At 42.4% G+C, this 27,430-nt stretch overlaps 2 protein-coding genes across 4 annotated transcripts in view; one reads left to right on the forward strand and one right to left on the reverse strand.

Annotated features, from left to right (window-relative positions):
- Positions 1-8,766, forward strand: part of PACC1 (proton activated chloride channel 1) — a 49,824-nt gene extending 41,058 nt beyond the window's left edge. For 2 of the 3 annotated variants that reach the window (XM_066361785.1, XM_066361786.1), the window contains 4 exons: positions 2,447-2,589; positions 2,938-3,079; positions 5,652-5,759; positions 7,277-8,766. In XM_066361785.1, coding sequence (XP_066217882.1) covers positions 2,447-2,589; positions 2,938-3,079; positions 5,652-5,759; positions 7,277-7,438 — 555 coding nt within the window. In that variant the 3' untranslated portion in view covers positions 7,439-8,766. Of the gene's footprint in view, positions 1-2,446; positions 2,590-2,937; positions 3,080-5,651; positions 5,764-7,276 lie in introns of those variants that run through there. The other variant, XM_066361788.1, reaches the window with a different exon arrangement.
- An 865-nt stretch (positions 8,767-9,631) lies between these two features.
- Positions 9,632-27,430, reverse strand: part of PPP2R5A (protein phosphatase 2 regulatory subunit B'alpha) — a 62,103-nt gene continuing 44,304 nt past the window's right edge. Inside the window, exons 9-13 of the mRNA XM_066361789.1 lie at positions 20,808-20,858; positions 20,448-20,567; positions 20,238-20,365; positions 19,439-19,540; positions 9,632-10,822 (exon numbers count right to left, since the gene is read on the reverse strand). Of these exons, the coding sequence (XP_066217886.1) occupies positions 10,690-10,822; positions 19,439-19,540; positions 20,238-20,365; positions 20,448-20,567; positions 20,808-20,858 (534 nt within the window). The 3' untranslated portion in view covers positions 9,632-10,689. The remainder of the gene's footprint in view (positions 10,823-19,438; positions 19,541-20,237; positions 20,366-20,447; positions 20,568-20,807; positions 20,859-27,430) is intronic.

Genomic DNA, 27,430 nt, shown 5'->3' on the forward strand with positions numbered 1-27,430 from the left:
GGGGGAGGCCCCTGAGGAGCGCGGGAGCCCCCCCACCCCCACCCCCACCCCGGGGAAGGGGAGACTGGGAAGCGCAGCAGCTGCCCTGGCGGTGGTTGTCCGGCTGTATCTGGAGTGGACATTAGAGATGTGGCCTCCCCGGTCACACAGCTCTGGGCACCCACTTCCCGCTGCAGAGGTGGAGGTGTGGACTGGACAGTCCTGGACGGCGTGGTGGGTTTGTCATTGCCCTACTGCCCCCACATCTTTGCAGTGAGACATTCTCCAAAACGTGTAGGCTTCTGGCTGCTTGCGTCCTGTCGAGTCTGACCGAGCGTCTCGTCTGGCTCTACTTTGTCAGCCTTCAGATTCGCCTTGTTTTCTAGTCTCCTGCTCCTGCCTCATTATAACCTAGCCTGTGTTTACCAGGCGCATTGCTCTGGCACAGTGAGGGTCACGGCCCCCAGGCTGCAGGCCCAGTGTGTTTCCTCGCCACCGGCCGTATTCCAGCGCGGCTGTGGAGCCAATGCCCCCTTCCTGGAGGTGGTGGTTACCATGGCGCTCCAGTTCCAGAAAACACCCTAGGCCCTTCTCAGAGACGAGGCTGAGCTGTGTACAGAAACACCCAAGCAAATACGGTGGCCGAGGCCAGAGAGAAGTCTGTTCTTTCTCTGGGGACAGTCTAGGCGTGCAGGTGTCTGGCACTCCGCCATCCCCTGGACGTTGTCCCGGTCCTTGCGGTCAGCACTGGCTCGCAGCCTGTGTGCACACGCCGGCTCCCAGGAGGTGCGAGGTGGAGGGCGTGACGCCCGACGAGAGGCATGAGTCACTGCACGTTCCAGGAACTTCATCACGTGGCCGCGTCCAGGGCCAGAAATGGGGGTCCCCCAGGGCGACTGTGTTCTGCTAAAATCTGGGATTGGGGTAGCGGTTCTAGCTCTGCAGGAGGAAGTAGCTAAGCAACTGGGGACAATTAGCATTCTCTGCTGCCACTGAACACGTCATGGAGAGGTTGAGAATAAATAGACGGAGATCCCTGGGGACAGTGCAGCAATAACCAGCAGTGGAATGACAACACGAACCTCAGTCCAAAGGAATTTCAGGTGCAAAGGGTTAAAGCAGGGATGCTTAATGTGGAGAAGAGGTTCAGCTCCACCAGTCTCCGCTGAGAAGATTTAACAGTCATAAATCTATCTTTATGTGTAAAACAGTGTACCAATTGTGTATTTTAGGCAAAAATTGTTAGAAGTAAAAACCACCATCACCTTAGAGCAGGGGTCCCCAAACTATGGCCTGCGGGCCACATGCGGCCCCCTGAGGCCATTTATCCGGCCCCTGCTGCACTTCTGGAAGGGGCACCTCTTTCATTGGTGGTCAATGAAAGGAGCACATTGACCATCTCATTAGCCAAAAGCAGGCCCATAGTTCCCATTGAAATACTGGTCAGTTTCTTGATTTAAATTTACTTGTTTTTTATCTTAAATATTGTATTTGTTCCCGTTTTTTGTTTTTTTACTTTAAAATAAGATATGTGCAGTGTGCATAGGGATTTGTTCATAGTTTTTTTTTATAGTCCGGCCCTCCAACGGTCTGAGGGACAGTGAACTGGCCCCCTGTGTAAAAAGTTTGGGGACCCCTGCCTTAGAGCATGTGTAGCACCTCTCAGGATCCACAGGTCACAGACAAAGTAAGGGGGGTGGTTAAGTAGCACCCTAGGTTTGCAGCGGGTGTGGGGTCCCTCTTTCAGTAGCTAGAGCATTTGTAAAAGTTGATGTAAAGACATATTTTTCCCCAAATTAATCTATCCAGCATCAGTTAAAAGTCCCAGTTGATTTAAGAACTTAAGGCAGTTTTAAAGTGCTTTAGAAGAGCACGTGTACAGAAACAGCCAAACGGCCTGGTGGGGTGGGGTGGGGGCAGTGACAGGTGGGGACCTGCCTGGTCCCATGTCCCAGCGTAACCCAGAGTGACCAAGCCTGCATCCCAGTGTGGGGGGACTGGGATTAGGTCCCTGTTTCACACCATATACAAAGCTGTCTCTAAATGTAAAAAAGATTTTTAAAAGCTACTCTAAAGCTACATAGGGAAATATTGCTATAATTCTGGTTTTCCTTAGCTAGGAAAACCCAGAGCCATAAAAAATGGTTTATAGATTTCACGACATCAGATTTAGAGCTTCATAAAACAAATGACATTCTGAAAAGAGTTAACAGGAAAGCTACTGTAAGAAAACACTTGTGCACACAGCAGAGGGAAGTTGATTTCTCAGTAAAGAGCTTCCATAGTGCGGCCAGCAGTGAGGGGAGTGGACAGAGGACGTGTTGTGCTGAGCTCGGCCCCGGCAGCGTGGGAGGGTGTGGCCGCTGGTGACTGGGGCCACTGCGGGCTTTCCAGGCCTAGTCTCCGGTGTCTGTGGGCCTGCGGGTCCGGCGCAGCCCGCGACCCCGAGTCCTCTTTGTGTCTGCAGAAGTCCGCCCTGATCGTGCGGGGGCCCCGGGAGGTGAAGAAACGGGAGCTGGTCTTCCTCCAGTTTCGCCTGAACGAGAGCAGCGAGGACTTCAGTGCCATTGACTACCTCCTCTTCTCCTCCTTCCAGGAGTTCCTGCACAGGTGGCTCTTCGGTGTCCCCAGGGGACTGTGTCCACTCTGTCTTGTTCCAGCCCTGCCCTAGGCGGGGGTGTGGGGTGGGGGCCGGGAGGCAGACAGGCCGGGGAGGGTACCTCAGGACGGCTCAAGTCCCAGTTGTCTGAGGAGCCCGGAGGAAGGCATCCTCCCCTGGGGACTTCAGGGATCGGGCAGCTGGCTGAGGTAGTGGCTGCTCCCTCTCCCTGTGGAACAGGACGCAGAGCTCGGAGGAGGTGGGGTGGGAAGTGTCTGCCGATGCCCACACAGAAGGCGATGTGCTTGCACCCTGCCGTTAGACCTCACGAACTTGGACCTCTCTTCTCTGTCCTCCAGCTCAGACAGGGTGCGCTTCATGCAGGCCTGTGAGAGCGCCTATTCCAGCTGGAAGTTCTCCGGGGGCTTCCGCACCTGGGTCAAGATGTCCCTGGTGGAGACCAAGGAAGACGGGCGAGAAGCAGTGGAGTTCCGGCAGGAGGTGGGTGGTGCTGGTCTGCTTCAGCTGCCAGTGACATCAGCCTGGGTGGGGGTGGGGGCTTCGCAGGGGAGCGGGCCTCACGGGCTTTGGCTGCTGAGAGTGGGCCCGTCGCAGGAGTTCACGGGTTCTGCTGCACCCGTGCCAGGCCCCCTCCCTCTGGTACAGCCGGTCCTCGCAGACCACACGGGGTGCAATGACCCCTGCGCTGACACCTGGCCGTGTTCTTAGCTCTGTGCCCGCCCCTGCGCAGTGAGAGGCTGGCGGCCACCTAAAAGATGGGGGTTTTGCAGAGGAGAGACCGGATACAGTGGCCTCTGAGTGTTGTGGGCTGGATGACGCACTGGGTGGGACACAGGAGTAAAATGCTAACTATCTTTTTGTACTTTTTCAAAAAATTCTTACGAGTTTGAGTCAAACTGACAACATTCAAGGGAGCAAGATCCTCTATTTTTTTTTTTTTTTTTTTTTGTATTTTTCTGAAGCTGGAAACGGGGAGAGACAGTCAGACTCCCGCATGCGCCCGACCGGGATCCACCCGGCACACCCACCAGGGGCGACGCTCTGCCCCTCCGGGGCGTCGCTCTGTCGCGACCAGAGCCACTCTAGCACCTGGGGCAGAGGCCAAGGAGCCATCCCCAGCGCCCGGGCCATCTTTGCTCCAATGGAGCCTCGCTGCGGGAGGGGAAGAGAGAGACAGAGAGGAAGGAGAGGGGGAGGGGTGGAGAAGCAGATGGGCGCTTCTGTGTGCCCTGGCCGGGAATTGAACCCGGGACTTCTGCACGCCAGGCCGACGCTCTACCACTGAGCCAACCGGCCAGGGCTAAGATCCTCTATTTTTCAATGTTTTATAATGCATGTAACAATAGAACCGTACTAGTCATGTTACATCACTTCTGAATGGAGTTATAAGTATGTTGGGTGCCTGCTCAGAAGTGCTTTTTTTTCTTTTGTGGCAGAGAGAGTCAAGAGAGGGACAGATAGGGACAGACAGACAGGAAGGGAGAGAGATGAGAAACATCAGTTCTTCATTGCAGTTCCTTAGTTGTTCATTGATTAATTTCTCATATGTGCCTTGACCGTGGGGCTACAGCAGACCGGGTGACCCCTTGCTCGAGCCAGCGACCTTGGGCTCAAGCTGGTGAGCTTTTGCTCAAACCCGATGAGCCTGCACTCAAGCTGGTGACCTCGGGGTCTCGAACCTGGGTCCTCCACATCCCAGTCCGACGCTCTATCCACTGCGCCACTGCCTGGTCAGGCCTGCTCAGAAGTTTTTATGGGAACTGAGAGGAGAAAGTGGGACACTGGGGAGCGGGGGATGGGACAGGGCTGTTTGTCAATGGCCACCAAAAGCAAGGCTGCACCCCAGCCCATGTGGCCTCCACTGGGGCAGTGGCTGTCTCCTGCCTGAAGCCACACCCAGAGCTGGCCACCCCATGTGTCGGTGACTGGGGCCCTGCAGAGGCAGCCAGGGGACCCTCCTCCCAGGGGTGCCCTGTGGGCTGGGCTCCGAGGGGCTGCCTTAGGAAGGGGCCGGGTTGGAGTAGGAGGACCCACTCCGGCCAACAGGACTGTCACTGGCCAGACGGAGCTTGTGGACGTGTGCAGAGCCAGGTTTCTTCAAGGGGACAAGCTTTCTTTCTGCCTTCGATGTAATAGCTCCCGTGGCATAGGTCCTTCAGTTATTCCTATTTGTAAGGTAACTGCATTTCCTGAATTTTTATTCCACACTTTTCTCCAAGAATGCCAAGCCCTTTCTTGTCTGGCCCCCACCAGCTGGGAAGGGAGCTTCCGTGGCTCCCCTCAGAGTGGGGTGCAGCCCCGGTCCACCCAGGCTCTGCTGAGCCCTAGCTGTGATCGGAACCCACAGGGGCCCAGGCCCTGGCCAGCCTGTACATTGCAGAATGATTAATGTGCTTTGTATTAGTGTCTCCATTGGAATCCTTTGGCAGGGGATACAGACTCAAAATTTTAAATGTTTCTATAATGTGTTTTAAGGTTTAAGATCCTTTCATATACTATATATCGCTTCACTTGAGTGCCACACCTTCAGTGGGATAGGCACTTTGTCCCTGTTTTATAGAAGGCAGTGTAGAGGCTGAGTTCGGGTGATCCCAACCCTTCAGGCTGGGGCGGGGCTACTGCCCTGGAGCCCATCTGCTCACAGCGACACCACAGGACGCTTACACAATCCATGGATCATACTGACCAACTGTTCCCAGGGACGCCCAGCCTTGTGAGTCCCTGGGGCTGCCCTTTGTCCCCGTAGACTCAGAGATTGAAATACTCAGCTCTTAAGATTCGGTATTTTGAAATTTAGGATTTTTTATGACTTTTAATGGTGAATCTTTGAATACGGTTTAATCAGTGATGATCTAAAACACCTATTGTACATCCCAGATCCTATCCATTTCCCCAGGGAATCGAGGTAAGGCCTGGGCTCTGGTACCAGTTTCAGGACGTTGTGTAGATGGTCTCTCTCCCAAGACGATGTGAGGACAGAGAGTCCACAACTATGCTTTCCTTCTCTGAGGCCCAGGCCAGGTGACACTGCTCTCTCTCCTCTGTTTCCTAGACAAGCGTGGTTAACTACATTGACCAGAGGCCAGCTGCTGAAAAAAGCGCTCAGTTGTTTTTCGTGGTGTTTGAATGGAAAGATCCTTTCATCCAGAAAGTGCAAGATGTGAGTATTGACTGACTGTGTGAGCCCACACCCAGGACCAGGCGCGTCCTTGCAGACTGTCATCTTCCTTCCTGGCACAGATCACAGCTGGTCCTTTGTGTTTGTGACATTCGTGTCCTGGAGCGTGTGTGTTGAATTGATCTTGTCTTTATCACTAGACTCTGACCCTGGGAAGGTGGGGACTTCGTCTTTTGCTCATCATCTCTCTGATGCACAGTGCTCAGTACAGAGGACGTGCTTAGTGGTAATATTAATTGAGCTGAGTAGAAAGCATTAAGCGAACATCTAGATTACTGCTGTTGGGAAACCATTCTTTTCCAATGGTTCTCTGTAGGGTAAGAACTTATTTGTGATAAGTGAGAGTAGAAAGGTACAGATAAAAAAAATGTACCAATGCCAAATTTTCAGACCAACAGTCTTGACGGGGAAGAATAATGACACAGCTTTGCTAAAGGAACATTCATGAGATACCGTCCACCAGGGCAAGTCCCAGATAACACTGATGGGCGTCCAGAGCATCACACAGCATCCCGACGTGGTCATGGCTTAGGGGAAGATGTTTTAGAGCTGAGACTTATACAAGGAGTGTCTCTGTGACCCGGATGTGCTCCATTGTTACCCACCATCACTGTTAATCGTGGACTGACACAGGCTTACAGAGTAGGGACGCTACACGGCAATCATGTGACCAGACATTTTTCACCCTACTGTATTCAAGAAGAGGTGTCTGTTATGGGCCAGTGTTCAAGGCCTGCCTTGCGTTGTCACTCAGCTTCATGACAGTCCTAAAGAGCGGGTGATAGAACCATTTTCCACAGGTGAGCCCTGAGGTTCAGACTAAGGTCACCCTGCTGAACTAGGGCTTAAAAGTGCTCTGTTTACCATGATTGGGGAACTTGGAAATTCAAGATAGGACGTTGGCCTTGGAGAGTGTAACATTTAGTGAGGGGCCGTCTATAGCTGTCAAGTGACTAATTCCAGACAGTAACCGCCCACGGAGACAGTGGGATAATACTGCTGGTCGAGTCAGGGTTTGGCTTAGCGGCCAGAGAAAGGCTCTGAGGAGCCTTGTAGGGTTACTGGCTCTAGGTAGGAGGCGAACATGCGCGGAGGGGCCGGGCAGCCTGGAGGCGGGGGTCCACGAGGTGACAGGGGAAGGACAGCTGTTGGGCTGGATGGGAGGAGGCATGGAGGTCACTCTGAGATGGGAAGAAAACGGGAGCTGCCTTTCATCCTTCATACGAGGTGGTTGGAGAAATTTGTCTCAAAGCAGGGTCACCTGTTGTGGGCCAAAAATTTAAAGCTCAGTACTGAGCATCTTCTTTGCACAGAGCTATTTTCAGAAACAATTTTTTCTTTCCAAATCACTTTATTGTAGGGAGGGCTTCAAGTATGAATGAAGTGGAGAGGACGACCATTTTAGAACCCAGGTGTTTTTGTTGCCCCCATGATACCAGTATGACCAAGGAATCAAAACTGAATCAAACTAATAAACTTGAGCTGGTTCTGTTTTACAGATAATCACTGCCAATCCTTGGAACACAATTGCTCTTCTCTGTGGGGCCTTCTTGGCACTATTTAAAGCGGCCGAGTTTGCCAAACTGAGTGTGAAATGGATGATCAAAATTAGGAAGAGATACCTCAAAAAAAGAGGTCAGGCAACGAACCACATAAGCTGAAGAGACCGTGTTCCTAGAACCGCCCACGTTAACGGAAGTTCTCATCACTTCCACTTGAAGAATTGAGCCGTAAGCACTCCTGAACCGACCTGCGGAAACGGGCCCTGCTGGGAGGACCAGCCTAATGGAACAGACCCAGTGGATAACCTGGAAGTTATTTAAGTACTTAAATTATTAATGAACAGTTTTTGACTATGCCATGAGTAGGGTTTGTGGAAGATGGAATTAGATATGTATCTAGTCTGAAGGCTTGTCAGAGCCGCCTGTCCTGTTTGGTCTGGTGTGTCTAGTTCAGCGATAGCAGGTTATGAAAGCTCTGCTAGTCACCTGGGGCTTTTCCCCTGAGGTTTTTAACGTGGATGCGAGAGTGTATCTAGACAGATGTGTGGGTCACGCTTTGAAACCTCCGCACTTGACACAAAGGCAAACACACCCTTGTGCCCAGTATCATCTGTCATTTACATTGTCCTGTTTCTGACAAGCTTTCTCATTTTTTAAATGTTAAAGGAGGCTTTTAAAGCTACTGCAATCTAGTAATGAGATTTCCTGTGGACTGACTAGCCACCTGCCTGTCTGGTTAGTTTCTGTTGATGAGGTATAAGAGTTTAGAGTGATTAACACAAAAGCACTAGCACAAATGTACAGAGTAGGTGTCTATCCAGTGTATTTTGATGATTTCATTAACAGGTAAATAAAGGTTAGGCTAATTCAAAAGGAATCGGTGTGCCAGTATGAATATCTGCTAAATCAGTAGGTACGAGTGCCCTTTCATTCTGTGGCCTACAAATGAAAGGCAGCGAGAGCCGGGACTCCTGGGATGATGGATCTGGACTCCCGAGGTAGATCCTGACCGCCAGGAAGAGCAGGGTGGGCAGGAAGAAGGATGACTCAAGCCCCATGAAGAGCTGTTAACTTGACCAAGCCACCGTCTGAGAATTTTTCACATGGTAGCCATAGGCTGATTGAAGGGTATATGTTTTGTTTCCAGGGTTTTAAATTATTTACATGTTCTTTACATCAGAGAGGACTTGGTAGCATTTTGTGTCTAACTTAAGAGCAAAAGCTGTTTTTTGCTTGAATTTTTACAAATAAACTTGTAAAGAAATATTCCTGCTACTTTTCTGTACCCTAAGCACGCAGATACAAACTGTAGCCTAGGCCTCGTCTCTGCTGCAGGGCAAATGCTGAGCCAGGGATAAAACATACATCAGCAGTACTGAGAGACAGGTATGTACTTTGAAACTATCGCTGAAGATGACACACCTCTTTAATATCACTCAATATTTCTTAAATGTCTAATAAAACTTGCTCCAATGAGCAGCCTAAAACTGCACTTTCTATATCGTGGAGAGTTGAGACCTCTTACTTGTGCTTGTGAATAAGTAGGTAATTAGGAAGTGAGCATTTTTAGCTCACCAAAAAGAAAACTACCAGTTATTAGCTGCAGCCTGGCTTCTGTTCAGTGAAAGATGTGTGTGCCTAAACCTTCCACAGAACGGACCTTGACACCTCCCTTCGCCCTCGGGAAGGGCGGGAGCTTGCTCTCCTGCCCGCAGCAGGCTCGCCCTCCTACCTGTGCCGCCCCAGCTGTCGGAGCCCCAGCTGGCCTGGGGTTCACGGGGAGGACCTGGCGGGAACACCTTGATCTGGACTGCGGAGGTAAGGACTTGGGGACACGGTAAAATGGGTGTCCTGCCCTAAGAGGGAAGGGGCTCTCGGGGAGCTGCAGGCAGTGAGAGGAGGGCTTTCACAGGGACCTAGGAACAGGTGTAGAACGTGCTGGAGGTTTTCATGGTTTGCAAGGGTGGAATCAGACATTGTCGTTGAAAACTTGACGATGCCTGACTTCTGACTGCTACAGTCTCCCCTGCTCCTCACAAAAACTGCTGCTCTCCTACAGGTCCTGAGGTTTCCTCCTAGGTCTGTAACATGTAAGGTAAACCCACCCCCTGAACATAAAGGGACACGAGGGGTAGCCTAGAACTTACAATTTTATGCAGATACTCTGTAAAACAGATATACTTTAGTAAATGGCCAGAACACTCAATTTAGCACAATGTTCTGTTTTAGTTGGAATTCAATCCCATAACTTGCCTTCAAGATTTCTAAATACACGTGTGTTCTGTAAGTATCATATATATGTAAAGGAGGTCAGCATCGATGCCTAAACAGCTGAAGAAAGCAGCGACAACATAAGGCAAAATACAAACATAGACTTTATTAAATGCTGCTCAATCCCCCAATGAAGATCTTTCATTACAAAACAGTTCTCCACACAACTGCAAGGTAAGAGATTGGAATGGTACTCTGATAACAAAATTTGTTAGAAATACTTGACCAAGTAAAAACATACAAGACTTCTCTATAGTCAGCTGTCTCAGCACTCAACAGAAGAAGCCTACTGCATTTCCTTTAAATAAAGCCAGGCAGTGACACTGAGCACTCTGTCCCCACACTGTGGGACTCAAAGCCTCCATCCCCGTCAGGGACTGGAGGGGCAGGTGGGGAGGACTGGAAGGGCCCTGCCTTCAGCCTTTGGGGGCGGGAGGGGCAGAGGAATGGATTGAGAGGCAGGCTGAGTGTCCCCTGCGCTGCCTCTACTCTGTTCCTCACTGGGCAGTTGCAGAGGAAGGGGGATATTGTGAGGAACAGTCTGAAGAATTTGGTTTACTTTCCCAGCTTGTGTTTATATTTTGTGCTTTAAAAAGCCTGGAGATTTAAGTTTTTGCTCAAATTCCAGAGTACAGTAATATCTCCAATGAAAGAAGGCTAAGGGCAGGTTAATTCCCCCATCGTATTTCTGAGAGGGACAAAGGGAAGGGTAAAGGTTATACCTTAGTTTTATTTTAGGAAATACTCTTTTTCCTAGGATGTCACTAAGGTCTGCAGCAATGTGAAAAGCACATTATAAACGGGAAAAATATACAGAGCAGACACTATATCTATGTGCAACACAATCAAAGAATTCAAGTCATAATTCTTACCACTCCCATAATTATCTCACTCTTATTATAGATGATAAAGTTCATTTCTGTGAAACTTCAGAAGTGACACAAATCAATGATTAGACACGTTACTATATATTGTGGCCATGATATAGCACAGAGCTATGTTTCGTCCATATAGTTTTCATTTACAGTTGCCAGAAAAAAATTGGCCTTTTAATTATACTGATGAGGTTTGTTTCATAATTTTTACATATTTCAAAAAAGTGTACAAAACGGTGCCTGTCCAGCACAGCTGCGGGCGCTCTACTCGCCGCTTGCGTTGCTGAGAAGGCTGTGCATGTTGTAAGCGCTGTTCTGCTTCTCCAGAGCTTTCTTTAGTTTTAGCTCCTCTAGTTTTTTCCATAATTCTTCACGTTCCAATTCCTTCTTTTTCTCTCTGTAGATAAAGCAAAATTTTACTCAGAACCTGAAGAACACGTTGTTGGGCAATTTGCTAGAAAACACACTGTCCACATTTCATTTAAATCCTGGTAAGGAGTTGGAGGACAATTACCTGAAGCTCCTAACTGCTCCTTGTCAGTCTGTCCTCCATCTGTGCCTCTCCTGAACCAAATAAAAGTTACTACTTGCTTGCTCTGTCTACATATTGTCTCTAACCCTGCCATACCCACTATATTGTTGGTGATTTGTGGTTGACAAAATAAATTGAAAAAAAAAATTTAATTATTACAGTTGATACACAGTATTACATTAGTTTCAGGTGTACAAAATAGTGATTAGACATTAATTTCTGAAGTCGTCACCCCGATAAATCTAGTACCCATCTGACACCGTACATAGGTATGACAATATTATTGACTGTATTTCCTATGCTGTACTTTACACCCTTACTGTTTTTATAAGTGCCAACTGTACTTCTTAATGCCTTCACTTTTTTCACTCATCCCTCCTCCCAACCACTCTTCCATCTGGCAACCATCAATTTGTTCTCTGAATCTATGAAACTATTTGTTCATTTATTTTGTTTTTTAGAGTCCAGATATACAGGAAATCAAATGATATTTGTTCTTCTCTGTCACAATTCACTTAGCATAATCTCCTCTAGGTCCATTCATGTTACACAAATGGTAAGACTTCATTCTTTTTTATGGCTGCGTAATATTCCATTGTATAGAACATGTTTTTCTATCCATCAATGGCTACTAAGGTTGCTTCCATATCTTTGCTATTACAAATAATGCCACAGTGAACATAGGGGCGCATATATCTTTTTGAATATTTTGGATTTCTCCAGATAAATACCAAAGTGGAATTGCTGGGTCATACAGTTCTGTTTTTAATTTTTGGGGGATACTCCATACTGTTTTCCATAGTGGCTGCACTAATTTACAATTCCACCAGTAGCACCAGGGTCCCCTTTTCTCCATATCACATCCTCTGCAACACTTGGTTGTTGATTTATTGATGATAGCTCTCTGACAGGTGTGAAGTGATATCTCATTGTGGTTTTAATTTGCATTTCTCTGATGTTGAGCATGTTTTCCTATGTCTGTTGGCCATCTGTGCTCTTTGGAAAATTTCTATTCAAGTCTTCAGCCCATTTTATACTCGGGTTTCCTTTCGTGTTAAATTGTATGAGTTTCTTACATATTAACCCCTTATTGGATGTACCACTGGCAAGTATCTTCAATTCAGTAGGTGATCTTTTCATTTTCTTTCCTTTGCTGTGCAAAAACTTTTTAGTTTGATATACAGTGGGTCCTCGGGTTAACGTGACAGTGACATAACCCGAGGTTTGGTGTAAGTCCAAACACACCCTGGCCTTAACACAAACACAACATTTGCACTTTTGACAGTCCAAAATGGTGTAGGTAAGCATACTGGGGGGCGCCAACCCCCTCACTCATATGCCACGTTACTGCTTATTCTGCTGTGCGCAACCAAACTAGTTTGCCCACAAAGTCTGTAATACGATACTAACAGCATAAACCGAAACACATCTCAATTTTTTAAGTTTTTATGGGAGTGAGCGTCATACACTCGAAACGTGTAACCTGAGGACCCACTGTATGTGGTTCCTTTTATTTTGTTTCTCTTGCAAAAGGGAACATATAAGAAAAATCCTACTAAGCAATGTCATATGGCTTACTCTAATGTTTTCTTCTAGAAGTTTTATGGTTTTGGGTCTTGGATTTAAACCTTTAATCCATTTTGAGTTTATTCTTGTTTATGGTATAAAGTGACCTCGTTTCATTCTTTTGTATGTGTCTTTCCAGTTTTCCCAATATCATTTATTGAAGATAATGGCATCACTCCATTGCATATTCTTGCCTCCTTTGTTATAGATCAACTGACCTTAATTTAAGGTGTGAGTTTATTTCTGGGCTCTCTAACCTGTTCCTCTGACTTGTGTCTGTTTTTATGCCTGTACATCCTGTTTTAATTACCATAGCTTTGCAGTATAGTTTTAATACCAGTGTGATACCTCCAACTTTACTCCTCTCTCAAGACTGTTTTGCCTATTTGGGTCTTTGCAATTGTATATAAATTTTGGGACTGTTTTAGTTCTGTGAAAATGCCATTGGTATTCTGAGAGGGATTACCTTGAATCTGTAGATTGCTTTGGGTAGTACGGCCATTTTAATGGTAATTCTTCTATCTATGAACACAGTATATCCTTCCATTTATTTGTATCTTTTTTCAATTTCTGTTTTCTGAGTATAGGTCTTTTACTTCCTTGGTGAAATTTATTCCTAGGTATTTTATTCTTATTGATGCAATTGTAAATGGGATTGTTTTCTTAATTTCCTTCTGATAGTTATGGATGTATATAATGCAGCCAATTTCTATTATTTTTGTATCCTGCTACTTTAATTCTAATAGTTTTTTGGTGAATTCTTAAGGATTCTATTAGAGTCATCTGCAACTAATGATAGTTTTACTTCTTCCTTTGCAATCTGAGTGCCTTTTCTTTTCCGATTGATGTGGCTAGGACTTCCACTATTATCTTCAATAAAAGTGGTGAAAGTGGACATTCTTATGTTCTTGATCTTTAAAGAAAAAGCTTTTCACCATTGAATATGATGTTAGATGTCAGTGTCATATCTGACTGACCTTTATTATGCTGAAATATAGTCTATCTCCATTAAAATTTTTTTTTTTTTTTTGTATTTTTCTGAAGCTGGAAATGGGGAGGCAGTCAGACAGACTCCTGCATGCGCCTGACCGGGATCCACCCGGCACGCCCACCAGGGGGCGTTGCTCTGTTGCGACCAGAGCCACTCTAGCGCCTGAGGCAGAGGCCACAGAGCTATCCTCAGCGCCGGGGGCCAACTTTGCTCCAATGGAGTCTTGGCTGCGGGAGGGGGAGAGAGAGACAGGGAGGAAGGAGAGGGGGAGGGGTAGAGAAGCAGATGGGTGCTTCTCCTGTGTGCCCTGGTCGGAAATCGAACCCAGGACTCCCGCACGCCAGGCCGACGCTCTACCGAGCCAACCGGCTAGGGAATTTTTTTTTTTTTTAATGTGAGTTAAGTATAGGTTTATTTTTAGAGAGAATGGAGGAGGAGCAGGAAGCATCAACTTCCTTATGTGCCTTGACCAGGCAAGCCTAGGGTTTCAAACCAGCAGCTTCAGTGTTCCAGGTTGATGCTTTATCCACTGCCCCACCACAGGTCAGGCACAGTTTTTATCATAAATGGGTGTTAGATTTTCCTCATGCTTTTTCTGCATTTATTGATATGATCATGATTTTTACCCTGCATTCTGTTAATGTGGTGTATCACATTGATTGATTTGTGGATACTGACCCATCCTTGCATCCCTAGGACGAATCGCACATCCCACTTGATCATGGTGTATGATCTATAATGTATCCGGAAATTCAGTTTTCAAATATTTTGTTAAGGATTTTTGCATCAGAGATACTGGCCTATAATTTTTTGTTTTTGTCTGGTTTGGGAATCAGATTAATGCTGGCCTTGTAAAATAAGCTTGGGAACATTCCCTCCCAAGTTTTTGGAATAGTTTGAGAAGGCTAGAAGTAATTCTTTGAATGTTTAGTTAAATTGACCTCTGACGCCATCAGGTCCAAGACTTGTTGGGAATTTTTTGACTACTGCTTCAATTTCATTGGTTGTAATTGGTCTATTTAGATTTTGGGTTCATGATTCAGTCTTGGAAGACTGTATGTTTCCAGGAATTTACCCATTTCTTCCAGGTTGTCTAATTTGCTGGCATATTTTCTTATACTTCATTGTATTCCTGGTGTCACTTGTCACTTTTTTCATTTCTGATTTTATTTGTGTCATTTCCTTGAGTCCAGTTAATTATAAATTTCACCTTTTAACTACTTAATCTCAGGTATTTTTTTAAATGTTTATTTTATTGATTTTAGAGAGGAAAGGAGAGAGAGAGACGAACAGAGACGTCAGGAACATTGATCTGTTCCTGTAAGTGCCCTGACCAGGGATTGAACTGACCACCTCTGTGTTTCAGCACGATGCTGTTGCCAACCGAGCTATCCAGTCAGGGCTCAGGTCTTTCTTATTTCCTTCTTTCTACTCACTTTAGATTTTGGTTTTATTTTTCCTATTTCCTTTAGATGAAAGTCAGCTTGCTTATTTGAGGGGTTTTTTTCTTTCATGAGGTAGAGACCTATATTGCTATGAATTTCTGATAGAACTGCTGTGTCAGTAGGTCACTATTTTCATTTGTCTGAGGTATTCTTTGATGTTTTCCTTGATCTTGTTAACTCACTCACTCATTGTTTAGTATTTTATTTAGCTCCCATGTATTTGTGAATTTTCTAGTTTCCTTCTTGTAACTAATTCCTAATTTCATAGCATCGTGGTCTGAGAAGATGCTTGATATTATTTCAATCTTAAATTTACTGAGACATGTTTTATGTCCTAAAGTGTGGCCTAACCTAGAAAACATTCCATGGGCACTTGAAAAGAATGTATATTTTACTGCTTTGGAGTGAAATGCTCTAAAGATATCAATTAAATCCATTTGGTCTAATGTGTCATTTAAGGCTTCTCTTTTCTTGTGATTTTTTGTCTGGATGATCTATGCACTGATGTCAATAGGGTGTTAAAGCCCCAATTATGTATGACTGGATTACTGTCTCCCTTTGTGTCCATTAATATTTGCTTTATATGTTTAGGTGCTCCAACTGGAAGTGTAAATGTTTACAAGGGTTATATTCTTTTTGTATTGACCCCATTATCATTATAGAATGTACTTGTCTCCTGTTACAGCCTTTGTTTTAAAGTCTACTTTGTCTGATATAAGTACTGCTACCCCTGTTTGTTTACATAACCATTTGCATGAAATACCTTTTTCCATACCTTCACTTTTAGTCCATGTCTGTCAGTCAGAAGTGGGTTTCTTGCAGGCAGTGTGTGTGTGTGTGTGTGTATGTCTTGTTTTCTTACCTCTTCAGCTAACCAGGTGTCTTTTGATTGGAACAGTTAATCCATTTACACTAAAATATTGGTAGGTTATTGTCACTTTCTTATATTTTTGATCCCCTTCACCCGTTTCTTAAAGAAATCCTTTTAACATTTCTTGTAATACTGGTTTGGTGGTAATAAACTCAGCTTTTCTTGTTTGGGAAGTTCTTTCTTTTGCCTTTCATTTTAAATGATAGCCTTGCTGGGTAGGCCCTTGCTTTTCCTCACTTTGAATATTTCATGTCAATACCTTTTGGCCTGCACAGTTTCTTCTGAGAAATTCTTATGTGAGCTCCCTTGCATATAACTCGCTGTTTTTAAGACTCTCTTTGTCTTTAACCTTTAGCATTTTAATTACGGTGTGCCTTTATGTGGGCGTTTTGGGTTCCTCTTGTTTGGGACACAGACTCACCAGTCTAGGGAAGTTTTCACTCATTTCTTCAAATAGGTTTTTAATCCCTTTCTCTCTTGTCCTTTTGGTACCCTATGATACAAATTCTGTTATGCTTGATGTTATCCCAGAGGTCCCTTAAATTGTCCTCATTTTATTATTTACTTTTGTGTTCCAACTGGATATTTTCTGACACCCATCTTCCAGCTCTGATTCATTCCTCTGCTTTCTCTAATCTGTTCATTCCCTCTAATGTAGCCTTCATTTCTCAATGTGTTTGTTTTCTGTCTCCATTTTTATGCTTCCTATCTAAGTCACTGAGCATCTCTGTTACCAGTGTTTGAACTCTGCTTCTGGGTAGACTGCAGATCACCATTTTGTTTAGTTCTTTACTGGGGTTTTATCCTCTTCTTTCATTTGGGACATGTTTGTCTCATTTTGGCTGACTCTGAATGTTTCTTTTTGTTAGGTCAGCTTACTACATCTTGCAGTCTTGGCAGAGTGACCTTATGTAGTACCCTGTGGGGCCCAGTGGTGCAGTCGCCCAGATCACTTAACTATAGCAGTCAAGCTGTCGTGTGGGGGCTGACTCCATGTAGCAAGAGTTGTTTTAGAGGGGTGCTGGTCTGAGCTGGTTGGGTGGTACTCTGGTTTGATATGAAGCTGGCCAACAGGTGTGTTGGTTCTGGAGTCTCCTAGGAGGGGCTCCAGTGCAGGCCAATATTAGCCACTGTTTGTACCCATTTGGGAGCCATCTGGTAAGAGCTACAAAGAGACCTATGGTTGGTTGCCACTTGTGCTGGACTTGGGAGAGGGTATGATGCAAACTAAGGCTGAGTTTGTAAGCTGAGGCCAGGTTTGTGGCTGCTTATTTGAAGCTACATTCCGAGCCACCATGGCTATAGTTTATTCCTGGCTTGGAACCACCTAATGGGAGTCACAATGCAAACTGAGACCCAATTGCCACCTGTTGTGAGCTTGGGGCTGTTTAGGAAGATGTACAGGACACTGAGGTGAGCTGCTGCTCAGTGGGGCTTTGTGGACCACTAAGAGATTTTGGGAAAGTCCACAGCAAGAGCCAAAGCAGGTGGCCTGGGCCAGGTTCATGAGCTGGGTGGGGCAGTGTTTTAGGGACTTACCAAGACAGGGTGACCATGTTAGCTAGGTTCGTGGGAGCTGAGATTTGGCACCGGCCAGTGCTTCCGTTTCGGAGAGCTGCCCTGTACCCAGTCAGCTCTGTCCCTCCCTGTGTGTTCCTGCTGCTGCCCACAGCGTGTGAGTCTTTGTGCAGACCCCTTGAGAGGACTGCTCGGACTCCAGCAGCCCACTTTCACTCAGACGTAATCCCTGCTGTTTTTCACAGCCAGATGGTATGGGGACTCCTGCTGGCACTGGTGCCCTGGCTGGGGAGCCCAGTGTGGGGCTGGAACCCCTCACTTCTCAGGGGACCTCCACAGTCAAGATATTCCTCCTAACAGTCTCTTCATTGTGGCTCCTTTATATCCTTACAGGGTTTCCATTCAGGTGGTTCTCAGTGGTGGTGGTTCTTTTATTTATTGGTAATTCTGATGTGGTCGTGGCAGAAGGTGAGCACAGTGCTTACCCAGTGAGCCACCTTGACTGGAAGTCTTAACCCAGACTTTTATATTCTCATGAACCTCTCGCAGTTCCTGTAGCAGGCATAGTCCTTTTACAAACACATGGAAAGGCTGGCCACAACTCAGTCTGGAGCCATTTCTGGCTGGAATCCACATCCTTTGGTACCACATCTCTAGCCACTAACCAATCTGTAACTTACTATCTCTTGTCCCTTAGATACCAAATGCAAAGTTTAATCTCTTACATTGTTTCAAATATACTATTCACAAAAATTAGGGGATATTTTATCACTTCATATTCATTTTTAAAATATCCCCTAATTTTTGTGAGCAGTGTACTTAATTTCAACTCTATACAAAACACTTCTGAATAACCTGGACTAAACTGTTTTGAAGTTTTATATGATTAAGGGCACAAAGGTGCTGATTTATGCAGATTAAGATATAAGTTCTATATGATATTAGTCATGTTTTCTTTCCATTTGTTCCTGGGCTCCAACTTATATACGTAATTTATATTCCTTCTTGAGAGGTGATATTTAAAAAAAATAATGCATTTACAGTTATTGGTAGACTAGGATGGTCTTGAAGAACTATCCTTTCTCTACTTGAAAACAAGAAAACCATGACAAGTTGAACAATATCAGCTTTTCCAAACAGAGTAGGCACTATTAATTATTAAAAGTAAATGGTAACTATTATCAAGTGACAGGTGGAGTCAGGTGCAGTAGTTACTACCCACCTGAAGTTTGAAAAAAATGAGAAGTGATTTTTAAATTATTTTGTGGTAATCACTAAGCCAAGTTCCTAAATGCTGATGTGTGCTATCAATTTTTCTCTAAAGTATGTATTATCACAAGGAACAAAAATATTAACAGTACTGAGCCACAGGCATTATTACCATTATGGGAATTTTCTTTCCAAAAGAGAACTATGCTGACTTTACCCCTTTGTTAAAATGGGGTAAAGCTTAAAAAAATTGTTGTGCAAGGAGGTCAAGAATAAAGCTCATGCCTGACTGGTGGTGGCGGCACAGTGGACAGAGCATCGACCTGGGACATTGAAGAAACAGGTTCAAAACTCTGAGGGAGCTAGCTTGAGCACCCCCCTCCCCCCATCAAGGCACGTATGAGAAGCAACCAATAAACAACTAAAGTGATGCAACTACGAGTTGATGCTTCTCATCTCTCTCCCCTTCCTATCTCTCAGCGTAAAATTAAAATAATAAAGTTCATTATAGAAGCCCATGGGGGGAAAAAGGATTTTCATAAATATAAAAAACAAAATTATACAAAGTAGTAGTTAAAACTTAGCATAAATTGTATTTCACAATGCAGATCCTACCAGACTGATGAAGTCTTAGGCTCAGAATGAGATCAAGAGATTTATAATTCATATTAAAATCATGAGTTAGCCACCCTGATGCTGCATGAAGATTATAGACTCTGATGGAACCATCAGAGGAAGTTTACCTGAAAAGGACTTAAAAATGTTTCTAGACATTCAAATTGTAATACTTAATGCAATTGATTTTCTTAAACATTATAATTTTAACTTAGAGAAGATTCAACTAACCTAAAATGTAATTTAAAATATCAAATATCGAATACCTTTGTCTTTCAGCTTTGTATGAGCTGGTAAGATCATCAAAAAGCTTGCCATTCATTTCCATGAGGGTTTTCAGCACATTGTAGACCAGGGCTACGATGGTCCTAAAATGAAAACAAGCCAGTCCTGGGTTACTGATGCCACTTAACAGGAAATGTAACATACTCACTTAAGTGGGTTAAAATTTGGCTGACTCACTTATCCGTGTTAGGGATAACTAAATGCAAGAGGTTTAGAAATTTGCTCCAGGTCACACAGCCAGTGTTGGTAGAGACCACCCTCACTAAAATGTCATGGTCATCTTCATGTCTGCTGGAAAGTCTCAAACCCTGAGTAACAGCTGCATTAAAAGAACATGAAGAAGATCCAGCTACCATAAATTGTTAGAAGATATGCCATCTAAACATCACTGATGTCACCTTAAACACTCCAGCTTCTCCCTGACATAGTGCTACCTGCAGACATAAGACTGTTACCAGCGCCAGGTCAACCCACCTCGGCATTCACACAGTCTTTTCTGCATCTCTGGAAATTGCTAGGTTGGTCTCCCCAAAGGCTTTGACCACACACTGCTGCAGAATGTCACACCAGCTAGTTCTACCTTCAGGGAGATTTGTAATTTTCAATCAACATTAAGTACATATAGACACACATATTTATAAAGTGAGCAGAATAAAACTGATGCTAACCTTGGACTAAGTTCCAAATCTGTATAGGTTTTATGTAGAAGTTAGGAGAGCAAATGACAGGTTAAAAAACCAAAAACAGAAAAATAACACAATTAACATAAAAGTCACTTACTGATTCCAGTGTTCTTTGGAGATTTTGTACAAACTACCAAACATAATTGGCAGAATTTTATCAATATTCTCCTCAATCAAACTAAGAATATATTCATTATTCCAGAAGTACAATGCCCTTTCTGCAACCTAAAAGAGACATTTATAAATGTAAAAAAAAAAAGAAAAGAAATAGTAGAAAATAAAATTGGCTTTACTGAAAACTCCGTACCTGAAAATGAGAACTCGATACACACTTGGATATCTGCTTAAAAAGGGGCTCTTCAATTTTTTTGAATTGTGTCGGTTCAATGACATCTAAGATTTCTTCAATTTCTCCTAAAAACATCACCTAGGTTAAAAAGATTTTAAGAAACATGACAAATTATAGGGTGTTAATATAGAAAACATTAAAATGAGGTTAACCTACAAATTACACAGTAGACAAAAAAAGACTTGACAGATGTTCTAACAACTCTCTAATCCTCACAGAGTATCCCCCACTTGGTAGCAGCGACAATAAAAATACGGTTTATCCGCCTGAGGTTCAGAGTTTTACTAAAATGTGCTATTTTTGTTAAACAACACCCACCTCTTTCTGACTACATGTTTTTGGCCAAAATTTCAGCAATCCTCTGATCACCTGCAAAAAAGGAAAAGTTGAGCATGAATTAAGCAATGAGGTTAGTTAATCCTAGGAAATTTTTAATAATTGTGATTATAGCAATACTCATTCTGAAGTATTCAGATCACTGTCTTATGTATCTTAACTGTATCCCAGACTGTCTGCTCAGCTTTGGCCTTTTATTAACCACATACTGTTCTAGAGGCTGGTGAACAGACAGATGAAATCCCTGATTTTCATGAAGCAGAAAGACCAACATAAGTTACCAAACATAAATAAAAGTTTCAATAGTAAGTGCTACTAAAAAATAAAGGAAAATATAACTGCTGGGTTGAGGGGTATAGGTTATCTTTGGGAGAAACTAAGGGACAGATTATTCCTGTTACTTTAAACTATTACGGAGCACCAAAAAAGCCAGAAAGCTGCCAATTTATTTTATATGTAGTTAACACAATATTGATAACCAAATAAAACAGGTCATAAATTTAAGGGAACATAATTGTAAAAATTTATACTAAAGTGAATCTAATAATATATTAACAGAACAATACTATCTGACCAGTTATAATTTATTTCAGAAATTCCAGGATGGTTGAACTCTATAGCAATAGGTTGTATCTCACAAGATTTTAAACAGTTATTTGATATTTTTGATTGATTATCCTGATAAAAATTTAGTAAGCTAGAACTAAGAATTTATCAGAAACCATCAGTAATCATCTTATATAGTGGTTTCTTAGAAACAGGCTGTAAAACCATCTGGGCTGGTGCTGCAGTGGAAAGAGATCTTTGACAGCCTTTTAGGTTATTTTAGTTACTGTCTGGTCAAATAATGAAGAACACACATTCAAAATTAAAATCGAGGAGACCACTGTTCTGGAGCCAATCCAGTAAGATGAAAAGGATCTGATGAGTAACTGTGGAAAGGAATATCAGAAGTATACTTATTTGTCTAAGTATACATTATACATTTTTGTAATTTTAAAATAACATGTATTTTTAAAACAGTTACTACTAAATAAGTAGGAAAAAATATAATGAGTAGGAAAATTCAATAAATGGTCAGATAAAAGATAAATACCTTTATAAAACAGTATCAATAGTGAAAATAAAAAGATGCCTTTCATAGTAAGAAATGTTTAAGATTTATATGAAGAAAACTATAAAACTTGACTGAATTTCATGAAAGACCAGAAATAGAATATTCTACAGATGTTCCCTCTATACTTAATCTATAAATTTAATATAATTTCAATCAAATGCCAACTGAATTAGTTTCTAAAACTAGAAAGATTTATTCTAAAATCCATATATGTAAGTGAGTAAGAATGGGGGCAAGGAGAAGAGGGAGAATTAGTGGAATGGAACCTACACTACTGAGATCAGCATTAAAACAAGATGGTATTGGCATGGAGACGGACAGAAAAGACTCATGTACATGGGGGTTTAATAGATGACAAGGGCAGAATTTCAGTTCCTTGGAAACAGCTGTATTAGTCAATTAAGTGGTGGTACCTGGACAGGTGTCTCACCATTTAGAAAAAAAAAACGCAGAACCTTTAGTAAGCAGACTCCTAAAATAATCTCCCATAATCTTTGCTATTTGAATTCACACTCTTGTGTAATCCTCGCGTGTGGACTGGCCTAGTGCCTTCCATCTCACTAGCAGATTGTAAAGCCTTTTCATCTTACAACTCTGATAAAACAAGCTGTTATGCTGGAGAGGCCCATGTGACAGGGCACTGAGGGTGGCCTCTGGCCAACAGCCAGCTAGGAACTGAGGCCCTCAGTCCAGCGGCACTTGAGGAACTGAATTTCACCACCAATGTGAACTTAGAAGCAGATCCTTCCTCATCTGAGTCTTTAAATGAGACCTCAGCCCTGGACAACACCTCGAATGCAGCCTTGTAAGAAACCCTACAGCAGCAGCGTGCCAGCTAAATCATACCTGGATTCCTGATTCATAAAACCTAAGAAATAATGAATGTTTGTTGTTTTAACCCACTAAATTTTGTAGTAATTTGTTCTTTGGCAATAGGAAACTAATACAGTTCTTGATCCTTGTCACACACAATTCTGATTTCAAATAGTATAGTGCATTGAATGGTGGCCCTCAAACAGATATGTCTATATCTTCATTTCTAGAATCTATGAATGTGACTTATTTGGGAAGTGGATCTTTACAAATGTAATTAAGTTAAAGATCTCAAGATGAAATCATCCTGCATTATTGGGTGGGCCCTAAATCCAACAACAAGTGTCCTTATAAGAGACACACAGAGACAGAAGAGGCAGCAATGTGAGGTTGGAGTGATGCAGCCACAAGCCAAGGAACACCTGGAGACACCAGAAACTGGAAGAGGCAAGGTACGGAATCTCCCCTAGCGCATCTGGAGGGAATACAGCCCTGCCGACACCTTGATTTTGGACTTCTGGCCTTCAGAACTGAGAGAAAATAAATTTGTTATTCTAAGCCACCAGATTTGTGGTAATTTGTCATGGCAGCCCTAGCAAACAATTACAGATGGAATGAAGTTTTTGCAAATAAAAACTAAATCCATAAAATAACCAGAATATGATATTACAGAATATTTTTATAATCTCAAAGGGTAGAAGGACTTTTCTTAGCATGACAGCAAGGCCAGAAGCCATGATGAATACATTCCACTAGATAAAAAATTTTTCTTAGCTTTGAGGCAAATATTAAAAACTGCACAAAGTTAAAAGCTCCAAATGGACAAAAAAATTTGCAAAATAGGAAAAGGATTAAAAATAGGCAAAGGAGAAACATAAACGCCTAATAACCATATAAAAGGATGGCTCAAACCCTGTAATAGACAAAAAGCCAATTAAAATATCTTATACTTATTAAGACTAGCAAAAAATTTTAAACAGTGTTCTGCTATGGTAAGGGAAAACTGGCATCTTTATGCTCTGGATTGGACTATTAAATTGTTCATGCTTTGTGGAACTTGTAATGTTACAATTTCCATGTACTTTTTGGCCCAGCAACATATCTTTATTTTTAATAATTTGGTTTAAAAAATTTACATGCAATAAACAAAAAAAAATAAAATACCTAGGAATAAACATAACAAAGAATATAAAGGACCTATATAATGAAAACTACAAAGCATTGTTAAGGGAAATTGAAAAAGATACAGTGAGATGGAAAAATATTCCTTGTTCGTGGATAGGAAGAATAAATATAATCAAAATGGCCATATTACCCAAAGCAATATATAAATTTAATGCAATTCCCATCAAAATTCCTATGACATTCTTTAAAGAAATGGAGCAAAAAATCATCAGATTTATATGGAACTATAAAAAACCCCGATTAGCCAAAGCAATCCTAAGGAAAAAGAATGAAGCTAGGGGCATTACAATACCTGACTTCAAACTATATTATAGGGCCATGACAATCAAAACAGCATGGTATTGGCAGAAAAATAGACACTCAGACCAATGGAACAGAATAGAAAGTCCAGAAATAAAACCACATATATATGGTCAAATAATTTTTGATAAAGGGGCCAACAACACACAATGGAGAAAAGAAAGCCTCTTCAACAAATGGTGCTGGGAAAACTGGAAAGCCACATGCAAAAGAATGAAACTCAACTACAATTTGTCCCTTTGTACGAAAATTAATTCAAAATGGATCAAAGACCTAAATATAAGACCTGAAACAATAAAGTACATAGAAGAAGACATAGGTACTAAACTCATGGACCTGGGTTTTAAAGAGCATTTTATGAATTTGACTCCAAAGGCAAGAGAAGTGAAGGCAAAGATAAATGAATGGGACTACATCAGACTAAAAAGTTTTTGCTCAGCAAGAGAAACTGACAACAAAATAAACAGACAACCAACTAAATGGGAAATGATATTTTCAAACAACAGCTCAGATAAGGGTCTAATATCCAAAATTTACAAAGAACTTATAAAACTCAACAACAAACAAACAATCCAATAAAAAAATGGGAAGAGGACATGAACAGACACTTCTCCCAGGAAGAAATACAAATGGCCAACAGATATATGAAGAGATGCTCACCTTCATTAGTTATTAGAGAAATGCAAATCAAAACTGCAATGAGATACCACCTCACCCCTGTTAGATTAGCTACTATCAAAAAGACAGGTAATAGCAAAGGCTGAACAGGCTGTGGAAAAAAAGGAACCCTCATTCACTGTTGGTGGGACTGTAAAGTAGTACAACCATTATGGAAGAAAGTATGGTGGTTCCTCAAAAAACTGAAAATAGAACTACCTTATGACCCAGCAATCCCTCTACTGGGTATATACCCCCAAAACTCAGAAACATTGATACGTAAAGACACATGTAGCCCCATGTTCATTGCAGCATTGCTCACAGTGGCCAGGACATGGAAACAACCAAAAAGTCCTTCAATAGAAGACTGGATAAAGAAGATGTGGCACATATACACTATGGAATACTACTCAGCCATGAGAAATGATGACATCGGATCATTTACAACAAAATGGTGGGATCTTGATAACATTATACGGAGTGAAATTAGTAAATCAGAAAAAACCAAGAACTACATGATTCCATTCATTGGTGGGACATAAAAACAAGACTAAGAGACATGGACAAGAGTGTGGTGGTTAACGGGGGTGGGGGGAGGGGGGATGCGGGAGGGAAGGAGGGGGAGGGGGAGAGGCACAAAGAAAACTAGATAAAAAAGGTGACGGAGGACAATCTGACTTTGGGTGATGGGTATGCAACATAATTGAATGACAAGATAATCTGGACATGTTTTCTTTGAATATATGTACCCTGATTTATTGATGTCACCCCATTAACATTAATAAAAATTTATTTAAAAAAGTTTACATGCAATGAAATTTTTCTTATTTTGGTGTATAGTTCTGAGGGGTTTTATACACAATGGGTTTCTGTTTTTGTTTTTTTGTAACCAACACCACAGACAGGACACAGAACAAGTCCAACACCCTAAAACATCCCTTCACCCAGCAACATGTTTGTAACAATGAAAACTAAAATAATTCAAGTACCCATTAATGAAAAATTGATTACATATGTAGGGTAATCCATAATGGAATCTGATACTACCAGTGAAAAAATGAAGCAGCAGGCTCATAAGGAAAGATACCCACATTATACTGAGGTGAGAAAACCTGGTTAGCGCTGTCCCACCATTTGTTTAACCTACACATGGAAAAGTTTCCAGAAATATATTCATTTATATGTTTACTTCTAGAACAAGATTTCCAGGAACTTCCTCCACATTGTGCTTTATGATTTTGTATTGTGTGGACCAAATTAACACACATTACTTTCATAAACAGAAATAACAGTCATTTCTGTTTTAGAAAGTAATTTCAATACAAAACTGAGGAACATATAGAATTGTAATAAACTAGCCAAAGCTCTTATTTTAATTTGTAGGAAGCTTTGATATGAATGCCAGGTTTCTAGAAAATAAGTATTAAGGCTCAGACCCAAGTAACATGGCCATAATTTTGGTGCTGGAATAGCCTATGGTAGAAACTGCAAGATCTCTTATGTCTACAGATATTTATGAATTAAAGACTATTTTTTGTCAACTTTAGACATATACCTACTATCTCTTCATCCTTGCTTCTACTTCCACTAAGCCACATGTCTGGCCATCATTCCTTTCCTTAACCTACTCTAAAAGAAATAACCATCTCCCCTATCCATCCCATATTATTTTATTATATTTAAATTATATCTTTACTATTCATCAAGCATGAACTGTGAATTATGTTATGGGTTTTCTGTTTCAGTTCTAATGAGACTTACGGATTTGTATTAAGTTTAATCAATGTTAGAGGCTAATGTGGTTTTCATGTAAAGACTGGGTTTCTAATTCTGGTTTGTCATTAAAAACTGTCTTTAGCCTGACCAGGCAGTGGTGCAGTGGATAGAGTGTCAAACTGGGATGCAGAAGGACCCAGGTTCGAGACCCCGAGGTCGCCAGCTTAAGCGTGGGCTCATCTGGTTTAAGCAAAGCTCACCAGCTTGGACTCAAGGTTGCTGGCTTGAGCAAGGGGTTACTCGGTTTGCTGTAGCCTCACGGTCAAGGCACATATGAGAAAGCAATCAATGAGCAACTAAGGTGTCGCAACAAAAAAACTAATGATTGATGCTTCTCATCTCTCTCCGTTCCTGTCTGTCCCTATCTATCCCTCTCTCTGACTCTCTATCTCTGTAAAAACAAAAAACAAACAACAAAAAAAACCTGTCTTTAGCTGTTTTGAGAAAGAACTGCAAATCTCGAAGTCTAAAAACTCAAAATATCAGGGAGTGTTTAAAGGTCAAATCAAAGGGAGAATACTAACTACCTAAGTTTCCTAAGCACCACAACGGTTAGCCACAGAAAGCTCATAACATAAAAAAGAACAAATAGTTTAAATCCTTCAAACCTACAGCAATGCTTCAACCACTCTTAGTTTAAATATCTAGATTCAGGACACCTAGGCTTACTGAAATTTTCAGCTCACTAAGGTTAAAGTTTTGTTTTCTATTTCTATTTTATCTTTTGTTTTTCTTGATTTTTCAAGTAATTTTCATG

The sequence above is a fragment of the Saccopteryx leptura genome, chromosome 2 (assembly GCF_036850995.1).
Source record: "Saccopteryx leptura isolate mSacLep1 chromosome 2, mSacLep1_pri_phased_curated, whole genome shotgun sequence".
Taxonomy (NCBI): domain Eukaryota; kingdom Metazoa; phylum Chordata; class Mammalia; order Chiroptera; family Emballonuridae; genus Saccopteryx; species Saccopteryx leptura.